The 14069-nt window shown below is 48.3% G+C and overlaps 1 protein-coding gene across 4 annotated transcripts in view; it reads right to left on the reverse strand.

The window, feature by feature from the left end:
- AFAP1L2 (actin filament associated protein 1 like 2) overlaps positions 1-14069 on the reverse strand; it is a 71333-nt gene that overhangs the window by 14822 nt on the left and 42442 nt on the right. For 3 of the 4 annotated variants that reach the window (XM_034061814.1, XM_034061817.1, XM_034061813.1), the window contains 4 exons: positions 13448-13576; positions 12847-12924; positions 8007-8098; positions 3376-3466 (listed from right to left, as the gene is read on the reverse strand). In XM_034061814.1, coding sequence (XP_033917705.1) covers positions 3376-3466; positions 8007-8098; positions 12847-12924; positions 13448-13576 — 390 coding nt within the window. Of the gene's footprint in view, positions 1-3375; positions 3467-3548; positions 3722-8006; positions 8099-12846; positions 12925-13447; positions 13577-14069 lie in introns of those variants that run through there. The other variant, XM_034061815.1, reaches the window with a different exon arrangement.

Here is a 14069-nt window from a genome sequence, read left to right on the forward strand (position 1 = left end):
CCATGATTCCCCCTCAGCTGGAGAAGCTGCCCCGTCCCTGATGTGGACAGAGGAGCACACCATACAGTGAGACTTCAGACAGGGACATTTGCAACCCATTCCCTCAAACTAGGCAATTCCCTTTCAAACAGAACCATTGCAATCAAAATCAGTCGGGGCAGAGGAGCTGTTTCAGCTGGAACAGTGATTGCTCAGCTGGCAGTCACACTGTCCCTTGCTTTTTCATTCCCTTTCTTATCACACCCTCCAATTATGCAAAGGCAGACAAGGACGATAACAGTTTAACACATCTAAGCCCAGGAGGAAAGGGAAGCAGCAGCACTTGCTGTAAAATGAAAGGCAGAGGCATCCCCAGCAGAGAGGTGGGAATCCTGCTGATGAAAGAGGGACCCCGAGACACAGGACTCATCCTCATGCTTCGTTTTAATTAGTTCACCCATGGTTTGCTACAGTTCCTTGCAGTCCCACCTCTGACGCTGTGCGGATCCTCTATCTCCTCAGCCCATCTGGAGGCTTGCTTTGATGTCCTTTCTTGGCAGTACACCCACTAATTTTAGTGGTGTTCCTATTTTTGTTTGGTTTCACTACGCCCATTTGTTTGGAGATGCATGGGTGTCTTCCAAGGCTCATGTGTAATTCTGTCAGAAACATGACCCTGGAGCTCCAGATCCTTCCCTATCCAGCTTGTGGGGACAGAGGGTGAGCACAGACGGATGAGGCTGTAGCATCTTTAGTCAGGGGAAACCCATGCATGTCCAGAATGCTCTTTAACAACAACAGTTACACTAAGGTCTCAAGGCAATTGCTGGCAATGAGCATCACTCCACATAGGACAGACACAGGGTACTATTGCCATCTGGTGAGATAACAGAACAGATGCCCAGAGAAGATGTGTCTGCCTCATCCCTGGCAGTGTTCAAGGCCAGACTGGATGGGGCTTGGAGCAACCTGCTCTAGTGGAAGCTGTCCCTGCCCATGGCAGGGGTTGGAACTGGATGATCTCTAAAGTCCCTTCCAACCCAAACCATTCTATGATTCTATAAAGCAAGGTGGGTAAAAGAGATGGGGAGCCCAGTTTTGGACTTGTTGGTTAAACAGGTAGGACCAAGAACTGCAGGCTTGCCCATGTGCCACGGGGTTTGAAGCCTGATCTCAAGGCAAACCGATGTACTAGCAGACTGCCAGCACCACTGCCCGACCTCCCTTCTGCACAGCATGCCTTCACCCTCTCTTGAGCCCTTGCATCCTTCTCCTGCACATAACTGCTGCTTCACATCTTTCCCTGCTCCTCTTTCTCACTGAACCTAAGACACCATCTCAAACAGGAGCTTGCCAAACAGCACAGAGATTCTCAGTGACATGATGTTAGCTTCCTTCTCACTCAAACCAACTTCAAAACCATCAGCATTATAGCACACCAGGTGTGTTGTGTAGAAGGGGCTGAGGCTTGCAGAGGGAACCCAGCAGCTGAGTAGTCACAAGAGGCAAAGGCACCACAAGCCTTGGTGGTGAGGGACTGCCTGGGTTTGCATGTCCCATCTCTGCTCCCTTCATGGTCTCATATCTCTCCTTACAGCTGTGATACTGCTTGGTACAACAGCTATTCATAGCAGGCACAGACTGCCCTTTGGCACCCAGAACTATCTCATTTTGACAGTGCTCCCATGATATGGCTTTCTTCTCTTTTTGCAGGGCTCTGATCTCCTTAGGCATCTCACTGGCCTGGATTTCAGTGGCTGGTGGGTGGATTTGCATCTTAGAGCAGCAGGTTACCAAGGCAAAGCAGAGGTTTAAGCTGGGTGTGTGCTTATCCCTCCTGCCAGCCAAGGCTCTGAAAGCCACGTGCGTTTATGGAGCTGCCTGGATAACATAACGTGGGTTTCCCTGCATGGATCCATGGCTGTACTCCAGCTAATCTGGTGTATGTCTTTACATGCCATGGCTCTTAGCACATTATCCACTTTCCCAATGTGCAGCAGGGAAAAACAAGTCCATTTATCTTACAGTGCAGGCAACTGGAAACTCCCCGTGAGTACAAGGCTGCAGCAACCTGTGCTGCAGGGCTTCCTCCTCCTGCGTGGTTCCCTCCCAGGCAGCTTCAAAGCTCTGTGGTGCACACTGGGGCTGGTGAGGACTCATAAGCAGCTCAGATTTAACAGACAAGTGTTTAAATCCAAAGCTTTTACACTTAATGCTCACTTCTTTGCTTGCCTTGAATATCCGTGCTCAGCTTGCCCCATGCCACTCACATCATGGAATGGTTTAGGTTTGGAAGGGACCTTAAGGCTCATCCAGTTCCAACCCCTGCCACAGGCAGGGACACCTTCCACTAGAGCAGGTTGCTCCAAACCCCTGTGTCCAACCTGGACTTGAACACTGCCAGGGATGGGGCAGCAACAGCTTCTCTGGGCACCTTGTGTGAAGAAAAACATTACACCCCACTTGCTGCAGTCAAGGCTGATGAGCAGAGGTCTGCTTCTGCAGCAGAGCAATACAATCTGTCTGACTTGGTTTTAAATGGATTATAAAGTGATGACAAGATCAGCTCTGCTACCAGATCAAAGGAAGGTAATCTCTCACTAAGGGTGTTTGCCAAAAGATGGATGCAGGAACACAGTTTAAAACCATGAGAATCTGGGAACTCAACCTGTGCGCAGCAGTCTGCTTCCAAAGTGCTTGTGATCCCATAGGGATCCTATAGGGATTGTGGCACTGCTGAGGACATTGCCAGGAGGTGCTGACCCAGGCAGCCATCAAGTGTATGCACAGGGAGCCTGTAGCTTTCTAATCAGGTTTACAGGTCGTCAAACTGCCACAAGAGCAGAGCTGAATAAACAGCCAATTATAAAGACACCTAACAGACCAACAGAGGCATGGATTTTGAGCCCCAAAGGGACAATTAGAGCACCAGGATACAAATGCAAGCCACCACAGCTTCACCACTTACCCCTGAACAGACTCATAGAATCATAGAATAGTTAGTGTTGGAAAGGACCTTAAGATCATCCAATTCCAACCCCCCTGCCATGCTCAGGGACACCTCACACTAAACCATATCACCCAAGGCTTCATCCAACAGAAACCTGCGCTTGGCTGCAGCCTGTCTGTCAGAAAACCATCAAGACAAAGAGAACCCACAATGGTTTATAATGTTTCACAGTGATGTGCTATTAACCCAGACCTGGTACTTAGTTCTACAGTAATCCAGGAGCCTTTTCTTTCCAACTAGCATTAGATCTGTAATATCAACTGTGACCAGTATCCGAAAACAGACTTCCCATACAAGCTGTAAGAAATGTCTGTGCTTTCATTCCCATAAACCAAAACTCCTCCATGTCCCACATGCACCCCCCCAGAGAGTCAGCTGTGATATACCATTTACAGAGACATCGTATGGCTCAGCCTCCTCGTAGTATCCTTCTGGTGATTCGATCTTGGGCACCGGAGGTTGTTTTGCTTCAGGAATCTGCAGAAGAAATAAATAAAAGCAGCATGATTTAAGGTAAAAACAGATCCCTGAGAACAATGGGGAAACCCATTTTCCTTACCATGAACTGGGACTTCTGCCTGCTGCACCAACACCTTCTAAGCTGCTCATTGTAACTGGGGATGATCCCCTCTGCTATGGATTATCTGAACAGGGAGCTAGAAGAGTGGGCACTTGGTGCTATCCTGGCTTCACATGGAAAAGTGTAGCCTGAGCAGTCGTTGGTCATGTCTCAAGTCTCTGACTGATAACAAACCAACAGCTCAACCCCTCTGCTTCAGGAATCTTTAATTGTGCTCTGAGCAAAAAATGAAGGAAATGGATAAACAACACTGATGGAAAATAGGCCTTTGAAAAGAGTCCAAGTGCTGGAAAATCCCTGTGGTGCCTGCCAAACCCCTCCCTGAACACAAGCAAGGGCTGGCAGGAAGAACAGGGCCTTGATCGTTTAGAAATACCAACACATGAGAAAGCAGAAGAAAGGAGAGGGAGCTAAGAAACAAGCTTTTTACTTTTCAAGTAATTCACATCACTGCTGAACGTGAGACAGGAGAGCTGGAGGATGAGCTCACAGCTTAAGCTGTTCCCAAAATATGGGGCATCCCATCTCTTGTCATGACCCATCAGTAGTGTCCCTCTGTTCACAGTGAGGTGTCCCCTCTCCTCGCCCAGGTCAAACCAGCCCAGTCATCTGACACTGGTATGCTCCTCTGGCTCCCAATGCTTCCACTAGCTTCTGTGCAAATCCTGGACAGGATTTCAGTGCATGTAGGGCTAAAGCCCCACTCAGTCCTTCCAGGAGGACAAGGCAGAAGAGCAGGTCCCTCTCTGCAGACAGCAATGTTGAAGGTTATGGATCACACACGGTCCTTCATGATTGCCCCTGGCAGCCTGCAGAAGAGGGTCCAGCTGGGCACCAGCACTGCAGAACAACCTAAGGCAAGGTCAGCCTCTTTGCAGGTCATCATCAGATGCAGTTCAAAGCTGCCCACCCTGCCCTGGGTATTTCCACCAACAGGCACTGCTGCCCAGAAGCAGAAAGAAAGCTTTGAAAGGGAAAGATTTGGTGGCCAGCAACTGCCTATGGAGCAGGATGCTGCTGAGCCAGTGCGAGCTAGGTACCAAAATCACACATCTCTGTTCCCACATGGGCGAGCTGCCCGTGCCTCTGCCAACCTCACAGACTACTCAAGTGCCTTGGATGGGAATTCCTTCCTACGTGGGCCTGCCAGACGTGTGAGCAGGCTCTGAGCTTGCTTTCCAGAGCCATGCAGGACATGCTGCCGGAAAGCACTCGCCTCCAAACACTTCAAGGTTTTGGAACTTGTTCTAATGTGATCCTGCCCCTCTACTCTGCTCTTGTGAGACCTCACTTGGAGTATTGTGTGCAGTTCTGGTGTCCTCAACGTACAAAGTACATGGAACTGTTGGAACAAGTCCAGAGGAGGCCACGAGGATGATCAGGGGACTGGAGCACCTCCTGTATGAAGACAGGCTGAGAAAGTTGGGGCTGTTGAGGCTGGAGAAGAGAAGGCTGCGTGGAGACCTCCTAGCAGCCTTCCAGTATCTGAAGGGGGCCTATAGGGATGCTTGGGAGGGACTCTTCATTAGGGACTGTAGTGATAGGACAAGGGGTAACGGGTTGAAACTTAAACAGCAGAGGTTTAGACTTGATATAAGGAAGAAATTCTTTACTGTAAGGGTGGTGAGGCACTGGAATGGGTTGTCCAGGGAGGTTGTGAATGCTCCATCCCTGGCAGTATTCAAGGCCAGGTTGGATGAAGCCTTGGGTGACATGGTTTAGTGTGAGGTGTCCCTGCCCATGGCAGGGGGGTTGGAACTGGATGATCTTAAGGTCCTTTCCAACCCTAACTATTCTGTGATTGTATGAAATTAAAGAAAAACAAACCCAGCCACTCCAACGCTTTATTTAATCCCTTCCCTGGCCAGGGAATGTGTCTGCAATAGCCATCTGTGGTGGCCTCCTGCATGTAACCAGCTCACACTGCGCTACAGCCATAAACAAATTGCCTACACAAAGAAACACTGTGGGTTTATTTGACATCATACCACAAATGTCAGGGAAGGATGGAAAGGGAAGGAGCTGCTCCGTCTTGTTTCCTACAGACAATGGAAGCCAACAGGGACTAGGTGGGACTGCACCTCAGCTGCCCCAGAAGCTATTTTTCAATCCTCTCTTTCCCTAAAGGCACGGAATTGTTTTGTCTCTATCTGAAGTCCAAGAGTATTCTCTGCATTATTTAACCCAGGCTGGGCTTGCAGAACATTTGCCTGTTCCATTACAGCACAACAGAGCATGCAAATAAAACCCTCTTGGGCATCTGCATCCGCAGTGTGACTTTCTCAGTGGATGGCTCTGGAAAGAGGCAGGGCTGCCAAGGGTAGCACAGAGGAAAGGTCACCAGTGTCTCAGCCACAGCCTGCAGGACCCATTGTTTAAAGGCTGCTTTGGGACAAATCCAAAGGAATTAGTGGGATCCAGGTGGACCACCCCTGTTGGGTTGCCCATTGACTGTTGGTGTCAGTGAATGTCAGGGTCAATCTGCTGTGCAGAGGTTTATCACTACATTCCTCCTGAGCCTCAAAAGCCAAGTGCAGAGCAGCACCATAGGGTTGCTAACACCATTGCCTTAACATCACCAAACCACAGAAAACTCCAACAGCTAAAACAGGTATATCCTGAGGTCCTCTCCTTTCCTGCCCATTGCTGTGTAAGGAATTGTGCTCCCTCTCCATCAAGTCCTCTCCAGCCTCGCTCCTTGAAGTATGTTCAGATATCTTTCCTGCTGACAGCTCACTGACACTCAGATGCTCACAGGGAAGAAGTACTTGATTGCTTTATCCAAAGGAAGTCAGCTCCAGTGGCAAAAGCAGGTGGGAGAAGGTAGTTCCCAGCTCAGGCCTGGGAGAATATGGATGGCTTAGGTACCCTTAGCTAAAATACAAGATTGCTTTTTCCTATTCTCTCACTTAACTTCCTGATTTCCCTGTGAGAAGGCTGGGCTGCACCAAGCACCAGCACAGTTGTCTTGGGGACACTCTGCTGGTCCTTCTCCCTGCCACAACCACCTTTCCCTCCAGCTTTGAGATGCCCAAAGCCAAGCAGTGATTCCTGCTCTGGTCACTGCTCCCAGGCAATTCCAGCTCCAGGGCTGTATCCCAGCTGTCTGTGTGGGCTGAGCTCCCCCTGGGCTGGAGCAGCTCCCAGCAGGGAGCCTCACTGTGTCCAAGGGTTCATCGGCTGCATCCCATCCTTGTTTTCCCATCTAACTCCAGCTGAGCCACACAGCCCCCTGGGCAGAAGTCCTGCGGCTTCACCCTGCATCCTGCTTCCTGGGAAAGCAGCAGATCCTACTCTACAGTTGATGGATGCACCACCCTGTCCTCCTCCATGCTTCCCCCTCCTCCTCATGCACACTCCCTGCCCTTCATTCCTTTCACATCCCGAAATCCCAGCTACAGCGATTCCCACGTCAGATCAACTACGGAACAGCAGCATCCGGGGTCTCGAGGATGACCTATGTCTCTCTAGGACAGCCATGCTGGCACAGAGACAAAATCCCACTGGAAGCTGATGGTGCGGAGCTGAACCTTGGCCAGATTTAGAGCTGCCCTACAGAAACACCTACAGTGCCAGTGATTCATCCCTGTGGGCCAGCAGAACACCCAGAGTGGTCACCAATGCCCAGACAACGCAAGGCACTTCATCTGGACACAAACCTGATCTCTGCTAATGGCTCACGATGCAGCCTGGGGACTGCATGACCATCACACAGCTGGAGGACTTCCAGCTTGAATAAGTTCATGTCACCAGCCCAGGCATAGCTGCTTTACAGCTCGGGGAAGATTTTCAAAGCATCATCACCTTTGTTTCTGTGACACCCCCCCATTCCCTTCCTTCTCGGAGCCTGGATTGCCATGGGATGTGTGCAGGTTTCCCTGGCAGGGAACACAGCCCATTTTGCACAGTGCTCCTGCACATGCATGGGAAGCCCAAGGCTCCCACAGCTGCTTGCTCCATCTGTGCATGAGCTTTGGGAACCACAGGGGTTCCTGCATGCCCAGCCACGCTGGAACACAGCCACCCTGCCTGAGCCAACCACATCCCGACCTGCAGTGTTCATGAAGACAAAACGTACAGCTGGAAACCCATACTGAGGGGAGTGCATTTGAATAAGGGTTGAATATTTCATCGCTATTTTTTAAAATACTAATAAAATTATTATTTTACAAATATAAAAAATAAATAAAAATAGAAAGTTTTTTTATAATTTATTTTATTATAAATAAAAGCTCCCCATGACCATTCCCATTACTAACATAATGGGAATATACTTCCCACATAATGGAAATATAACATAACATAATACTAACATATGGGCAGTGGTCTCTCCATTTAGCCACACTGCACAGTACATAACATAAGTGATGCCTCAGTGTGTTCAGATCCCCAGACTGAGGACTGGGCAGTGAAAAGCAAAGGGTTTTCCAAACCTACCTTTGGAGGGGGGAGGTCCGGCAGGCTCTTCTGAGGAGGGGATGAATGCAGTCCCAAGTCTCCATTGGTCAAGGAGTTCTTCTGATCCAACACTGCAAGCCAGAAACCCGATTATAGTGACAACATGTGGCATTTCCCAGCAGAGCACTTGCTACCCAGGGCTGCTCAGGAACAGGGAGATGCTATTTGGGTAGGAAGCAGTGACAATTACAGTGCTGTAGGGCCACTGTGTCATTTCAGGCCATAGCCATGAATGCAGCACTAGGAAACCCAGCAGGAGAGCTGGCCTCTGTTTTCAGGGCATGGTTTTCTTTCTGGAGCAAAATCTGTGAAGCCCAGACCCCTGGTTGAAACTTTAAAGGGTATTGAGAAGCAGAATGGGCAGACACTGCACAGTGACTGGAAACCACATCACTTTAGCCCTCACTAGCTCTGATCCTTGCTGCTGTAAGCAGACAGAACAGCAACTGTGCCCACCTCTGCTGCCTTTCCAGAAAACTGGAGCTAATATCACCCTGCTCTCATCCAAACGATGCTGCCCAGCTCAGCTGCACAGCAGCTCAAAGGCAGCCAAGAACAGTGATTTAATCGCTACTGAAGGAAGAGCTGCTCTTGAAGGAGCCCAGGCCAACCATGCGAAAGGGCATATGGCAGGAGGATAGCTCCAGGTGACCCGTGTCTGCCTCTGGAAAGTCAGATTTTCCATCAGCTGAACCAGCAGTGATTCAGTAGCTGGGGCGTATATTGAGGGCCCAGAAAACTTGTGTTCAATCCCTCTTCCCCCACCACACAACTCCTGGGTGGCCTCAAACAAGTGCCCAAATCCCACGACCTGCAAGATAGCTCAGAGCAGCAACGCTCAGGAACAAGTGGGAGCAAGGCACAAATAGCTGTAAAATGAAGGACTTGGAAGGCACTATACTGTGCGGAGGGGAAGTCCCCCTTTACAGAGCATCTCTTGCCAAGTATTTTGGGAGAGATACAGCTGAGGTACTCAGATATTGCATGTCCAGTAAATTAGTTTAGGATTTAGGTCCATAACCAGCAGCAAGTTGATGCACCAGCTCCCTTAGTCACCTGCTGATGCTCCATCCGCATTCTTGTGCACACATAGAAACCACCAAGGCATTGAGCAGTGCCTGGCAGTGGTTAGCACTGCACTCAGAAGACACAGGCAGGAACTTTGCTGCATATTTTCTGGGCTTTTAAAATAGAAGCTGGAAACCACATTACTTTGTTCACGTCTGGGGCTTGGAAGCCACAATGACAGCTCTGTCCTGCCAGGCTGCAGCCAGCTCCTGGCCTGATGGTGCAAGAGCCCAAAACACATCTCTTGCGGCAAACTGCTTCCTTTGGCTGCTCCTGATCATCAGCAGTGGGTAACTTCAGTACACCAGGAGGACATGGAGATCCATAGGTCAATAGGCACCAACTCTAAGCAGCTGTGTGCACCCCACAAGTAAGGCTGCTGGAGGTCTTGTAAGGCTCAGCATAAGCTGATAAGGCTATGATTTAGTGATTGTGGGGAGATCCACCTACCAAAATACCCATTGATTATACTACCAGAGTCATATCTACAGATTGCTGTTGGAAGCTGTCCCTTTCTATAAAGGACCAAGGAGATGGAACCCTCAAGGCGGACACCTTCCATCAACAGCAGCTGCTGAGGACATTACTGAAGCCCTAATGGGCTACTCTCTGCACTCTATTATTTCTGCACACTCACTTGTCCACAAGGGGAACTTCTGAGGCTCCTCTTGAGCAGGCAGAAACACAGGTCAACTCCTGTATCAGGCAGAACCTTGCATGCTCAGCTCCATATAAGAGAAGTCATTGCAGTAGCAAAAACCACTGCCAAACCCTTCATAAGCAGTGGCCAACTGTTCTATGCTCTGCAGCAAGCCTAGCAATCATCCCACAGAATCACAGTGCCAGGAGAATGCTGTTTGATTTCTGTACCAGCAGTTCCTCCTCCTCCCATCAACCCTGGAGCATGGGATGGAGACCACAGCTTTAGTCCTCACCCTGCTGGAAACCTGCCCACCTCCACAGACGTGCCCACGTATTCCAGCTGAGGATCTGAGTGGGATATGATGGAGTTTTGATTTACAGGTTCTGTGCAAGCATAAACACCCCTTTAGCCTCCATCCTGTCCTGACAAGACCTATGGGAGATATTATGGGCTCTTCTGTTCTGAGGTTGCAGAGGGCAGCTAATGCTCTGCCCATCACATGAGGACAAGCAACTAAAGCATGCTTTCTGTATGGAAAGTCCACACAGCATGTGTTGTATAACCCTTTCTTTTCCTGCTACACACATCAGCACCACAAATAACAGACTGCTTCCTGAGTGGGGTGGGGGAAAAGGAGTATTTTTTCCTAGACAAGCACTAACACTTCACAGGTATCTTCTGATAAAGATGTCTCTCTAAAACATGGAATTTGGAGAATTTAGAAGAGAAAAGGAAGAAAAAAAATACCAAACAGCCAAAAGCCTGCTAAAATTTGTATCTGTACGAACTGTGACTTATCTGTGGGCTCTGTTCTTTGTATAAGTGAATGTCTCCTGGTATTTGGGCTAAAAGGACCACACCACCAGGAGCTGCGGATCACTCCTGCTCTTGATCTCCCTGTGCTGACTTCCAGGACATGCCACTTGGCTCACTGAGGAGCCCCACTGACTTGCAGGGTAGAGACTTGCTGTGCTTCTCAAGTAACTGAGATCAAGTAATGATGGTGCCTTCATCACTCACTGCAGTGAATCCAATTCCTGTGCCATAAAAATATATCTCAAAAGCAGGGTACTGTTAAGCTTAAATCCTTATAAATGAAACTGGATGTAGATACAGTGAGCAGTGAAGTATGTTTTTTGCAGAAATAGCATGTTTTAAGGTTTTGAGAGGGGGACTTTAGGAGCTCATGTATTATCTCTTCGAAAGTGCTTCACCCTGTGCTGCTACAGCACACTTGAGCATGGCTATGGTGGTGAAGAAACTCTGCAAGGCCAACAAAAGGTCCTGTTGGCCTCTGCCATAAGTGCGGTCACCACATCCCATCAAAGGCTTTTGGTGAAACAAAGTGCACAGAGCATCAGTAGATAAATGGGCTAAAGGGAGTGACATGATCACTGGGACATCCATATCACCCCCCCCACCTCCCCCATTACCAGCAAAGTACTAGGCCCCTCCATCTGCTAAAGCCACATCTGCAGGTCCCACCACTGACCAGACAAGCACAGATCTCTCCATCCCATTACAGAGGTGGGATCAGGGCTGCACACCCAGCTGCAGCTATGGCTAAGATCCATACATATGTCTCACTGACTTCAGTGTTTCCAAGTAACTCCGAAGTTTTACTTGGAATAGGGAGGTCATTGAAAATGGAGAAAGAGTGAAGTGCCAGGTCTCAGAGGGAATGACTGAGTGGGTAGGCTCACGGCCTTGATAGGGAAAAGTCTGAAATAAGAGAACCAACTCTAAAAATAAGTTGTCTGAAATATGCCTCCAGGTTCCAGCACAGTGGATTGGTGCAAGCCTTATTTTATCCACCAGAACTTATATAAGGAGATGTTTCTGTTGCTGCTGAGCTGCTGGAGCTACAGGGAGGCTGTGCAGTCCTGTTTCACAGCGTTGCAGCATCACCCAGAGGGCCCCGTCATTGGCCACATTGGGGTTGCACATGTCATCTGGGAGGACATCCTGTCATCAGGGGCATTTGAAGTTCACCTCAATTCAGCTGCAGGTAGTTTAAAAGACAAAACAAACAAAAACCCCACCACAAAACAATAAAACCAAACCAAACACCTCTGTAAGTGGAGCTATCCCACCTCCTGTAGGACCAGCATGTCAGCAGCACTGACGCATCCTCTTGTCTCATCCATTTGGACTGGAAACTTTGGGTAGGGTCAGCCTCAGACTAGGTGTGTATTAAGGAGATGTGTGTCACTAATAAGCTCACTCTACGCTACTATCAAAACCAGCTTTTGTGATGAGCTTCAAACAGCAAGAACATTTTAAGACCATTACGTTCTTTGCTGCGTTACAAATTCAAAACCTAGGGACTGTAGTGATAGGACAAGGGGTAACAGGTTGAAACTTAAACAGCAGAGGTTTAGATTGGATATAAGGAAGAAATTCTTTACTGTTAGGGTGGTGAGGCACTGGAATGGGTTGCCCAAGGAAGTTGTGAATGCTCCATCCCTGGTGGTGTTCAAGGCCAGGTTGGACAGAGCCTTGGGTGATATGGTTTAGTGTGAGGTGTCTGTGCCCATGGCAGGGCGGTTGGAACTGGATGATCTTAAGGTTCTTTCCAACCCAAATCATTCTATGATTCTACGAAGTCTGAAGTCAGTATTTTATCTAGGTTTAATTTCCTGGCTTGCACACTGCAGAGCTCTCGCATCCCCAGGAGATGAGGGTGCTCTGCCCATGCAGATAACAAGGGAACTGTCCTGGTAAGGTTGGGATGACACAGAGCAGCACACTAAAGAAGACATGTTCTTTCAAGGTCTCAGAGAGGTGAAGCTACTTGCTTTGTGGCCAAAGGAAACATCAAGGCTTCCTTAAATACCTCAGGCACTGATGCTTTAAGCCTTAGAAGGCAACATTTTTATCCCAAAATAACGCCTTCCAAAGTGCTTTTTACAGGAATAACCTCACAGTGTTGGCAAGGACCACTATTTCTAAGGGAATGTCATGAAAATGGCAGTCCTTCCACACCATCAACTGCCTCAACCCTCAGAGCTGACAGAGGGGACCTCATCAGTAAAGCAAACCTCCAACCACATGTGCCTTCATCACCACCATTAGTCATGATGCAACCATTAATCTTCATCTTCCTACCTTTGTCTTGCTTCTCCTGGTCACCCTGCTGCTTATGGATGGTCACTTTGTTCATATAAATATATTCCTCATCGCCACCTGCAACCAGAGGGAAAAGTGAGCTCTTTACCCACACTCTGCTTCCACATTGCTAAGCTTCTCCACAAAGACAGATGTGAAAAGTGTCTCTGTTGGATACATTTGGGGAGAACATGTTGTTGAGGCAATGTGCAGGATAAAAACCCCAAGCAATAATAAAAAGCAGAAAAATTAAGTGCTTTATAGTCAGGAAATTCCGTCGGTTAAAATTTCTACTTAAACACTAACTTGGCCAAATGGTACATCCTGTGTATCTTATAAAGTGGATTAAATAAACTTAAGTTTTAATAAAGAAAACAGAAAGGATCAGGAATCTTGGGAATCCTTTGCTTGCAAAGCTGGACACATAACTATAGTAATTTTACATAAACAATTAGAGGTCACTGCAAAAACAACTTCCGTTTCATTTTCTCCTTCTAATTTTCATGTTTCCCTTTCCCACCAGCCTCCAAAAAACCCGTTGCCTCAGGACCCTGCAGCAATCCCCATGAACCCAGTGCGCCCTGGTGCTCCCTGTCTGTACCAGTGGACTTGGTGTAGACGCGCAGGAGGTCAGAGAGGAAGCTCTTCTTGAGGACGGCAGTGCTGCTCAAGCTCTCCTTGTCCAGGATCCGCAGAAAATCTTCTAGTTCTGTGAGCAGCTGCTCGAGAGCTACAACAGCAACAGAGACAATGTCTGGCAAAGCAGTTCAAAGAGGACATACGTTAATGCTGTGTTTTCCATGCAGGAATAACCCGTATTCCATATGCAGCTTGAACCATTCTTTTAGTTTTGAGAAGAAAGTGGGCCCCAAAAACCCCAAAGCCTCCAACTTCCCTTAGTCTGCTCATACATCAGTAAAATCCTGTATAATTACTTGCTCTTCTTCTTATAGGGCTTTTTGCTCAAGGTGGGAAAGCCTGGAGGGATTTTGAGTACTGGGGATGAGATTACACAAAAGCAGCTAGCGAGATCTTGAGTCTCAGCAAATATTCAAACCCCATTTGGATTGGGACCTACTAAACCCACTGCTTTTTCCTTCCTCTTTCCAAGTCTCCTTCCTTATTTCTCTTTCTGCAATGACTTGAAAATGTTTATACGTGCCTCCTGAAAAGAGACAAAAAACCACCTCAAAACCTCCACATACACAAGCAATCATTCAGTA

This window comes from Melopsittacus undulatus, chromosome 4 (genome assembly GCF_012275295.1).
Source record: "Melopsittacus undulatus isolate bMelUnd1 chromosome 4, bMelUnd1.mat.Z, whole genome shotgun sequence".
Lineage (NCBI taxonomy): Eukaryota > Metazoa > Chordata > Aves > Psittaciformes > Psittaculidae > Melopsittacus > Melopsittacus undulatus.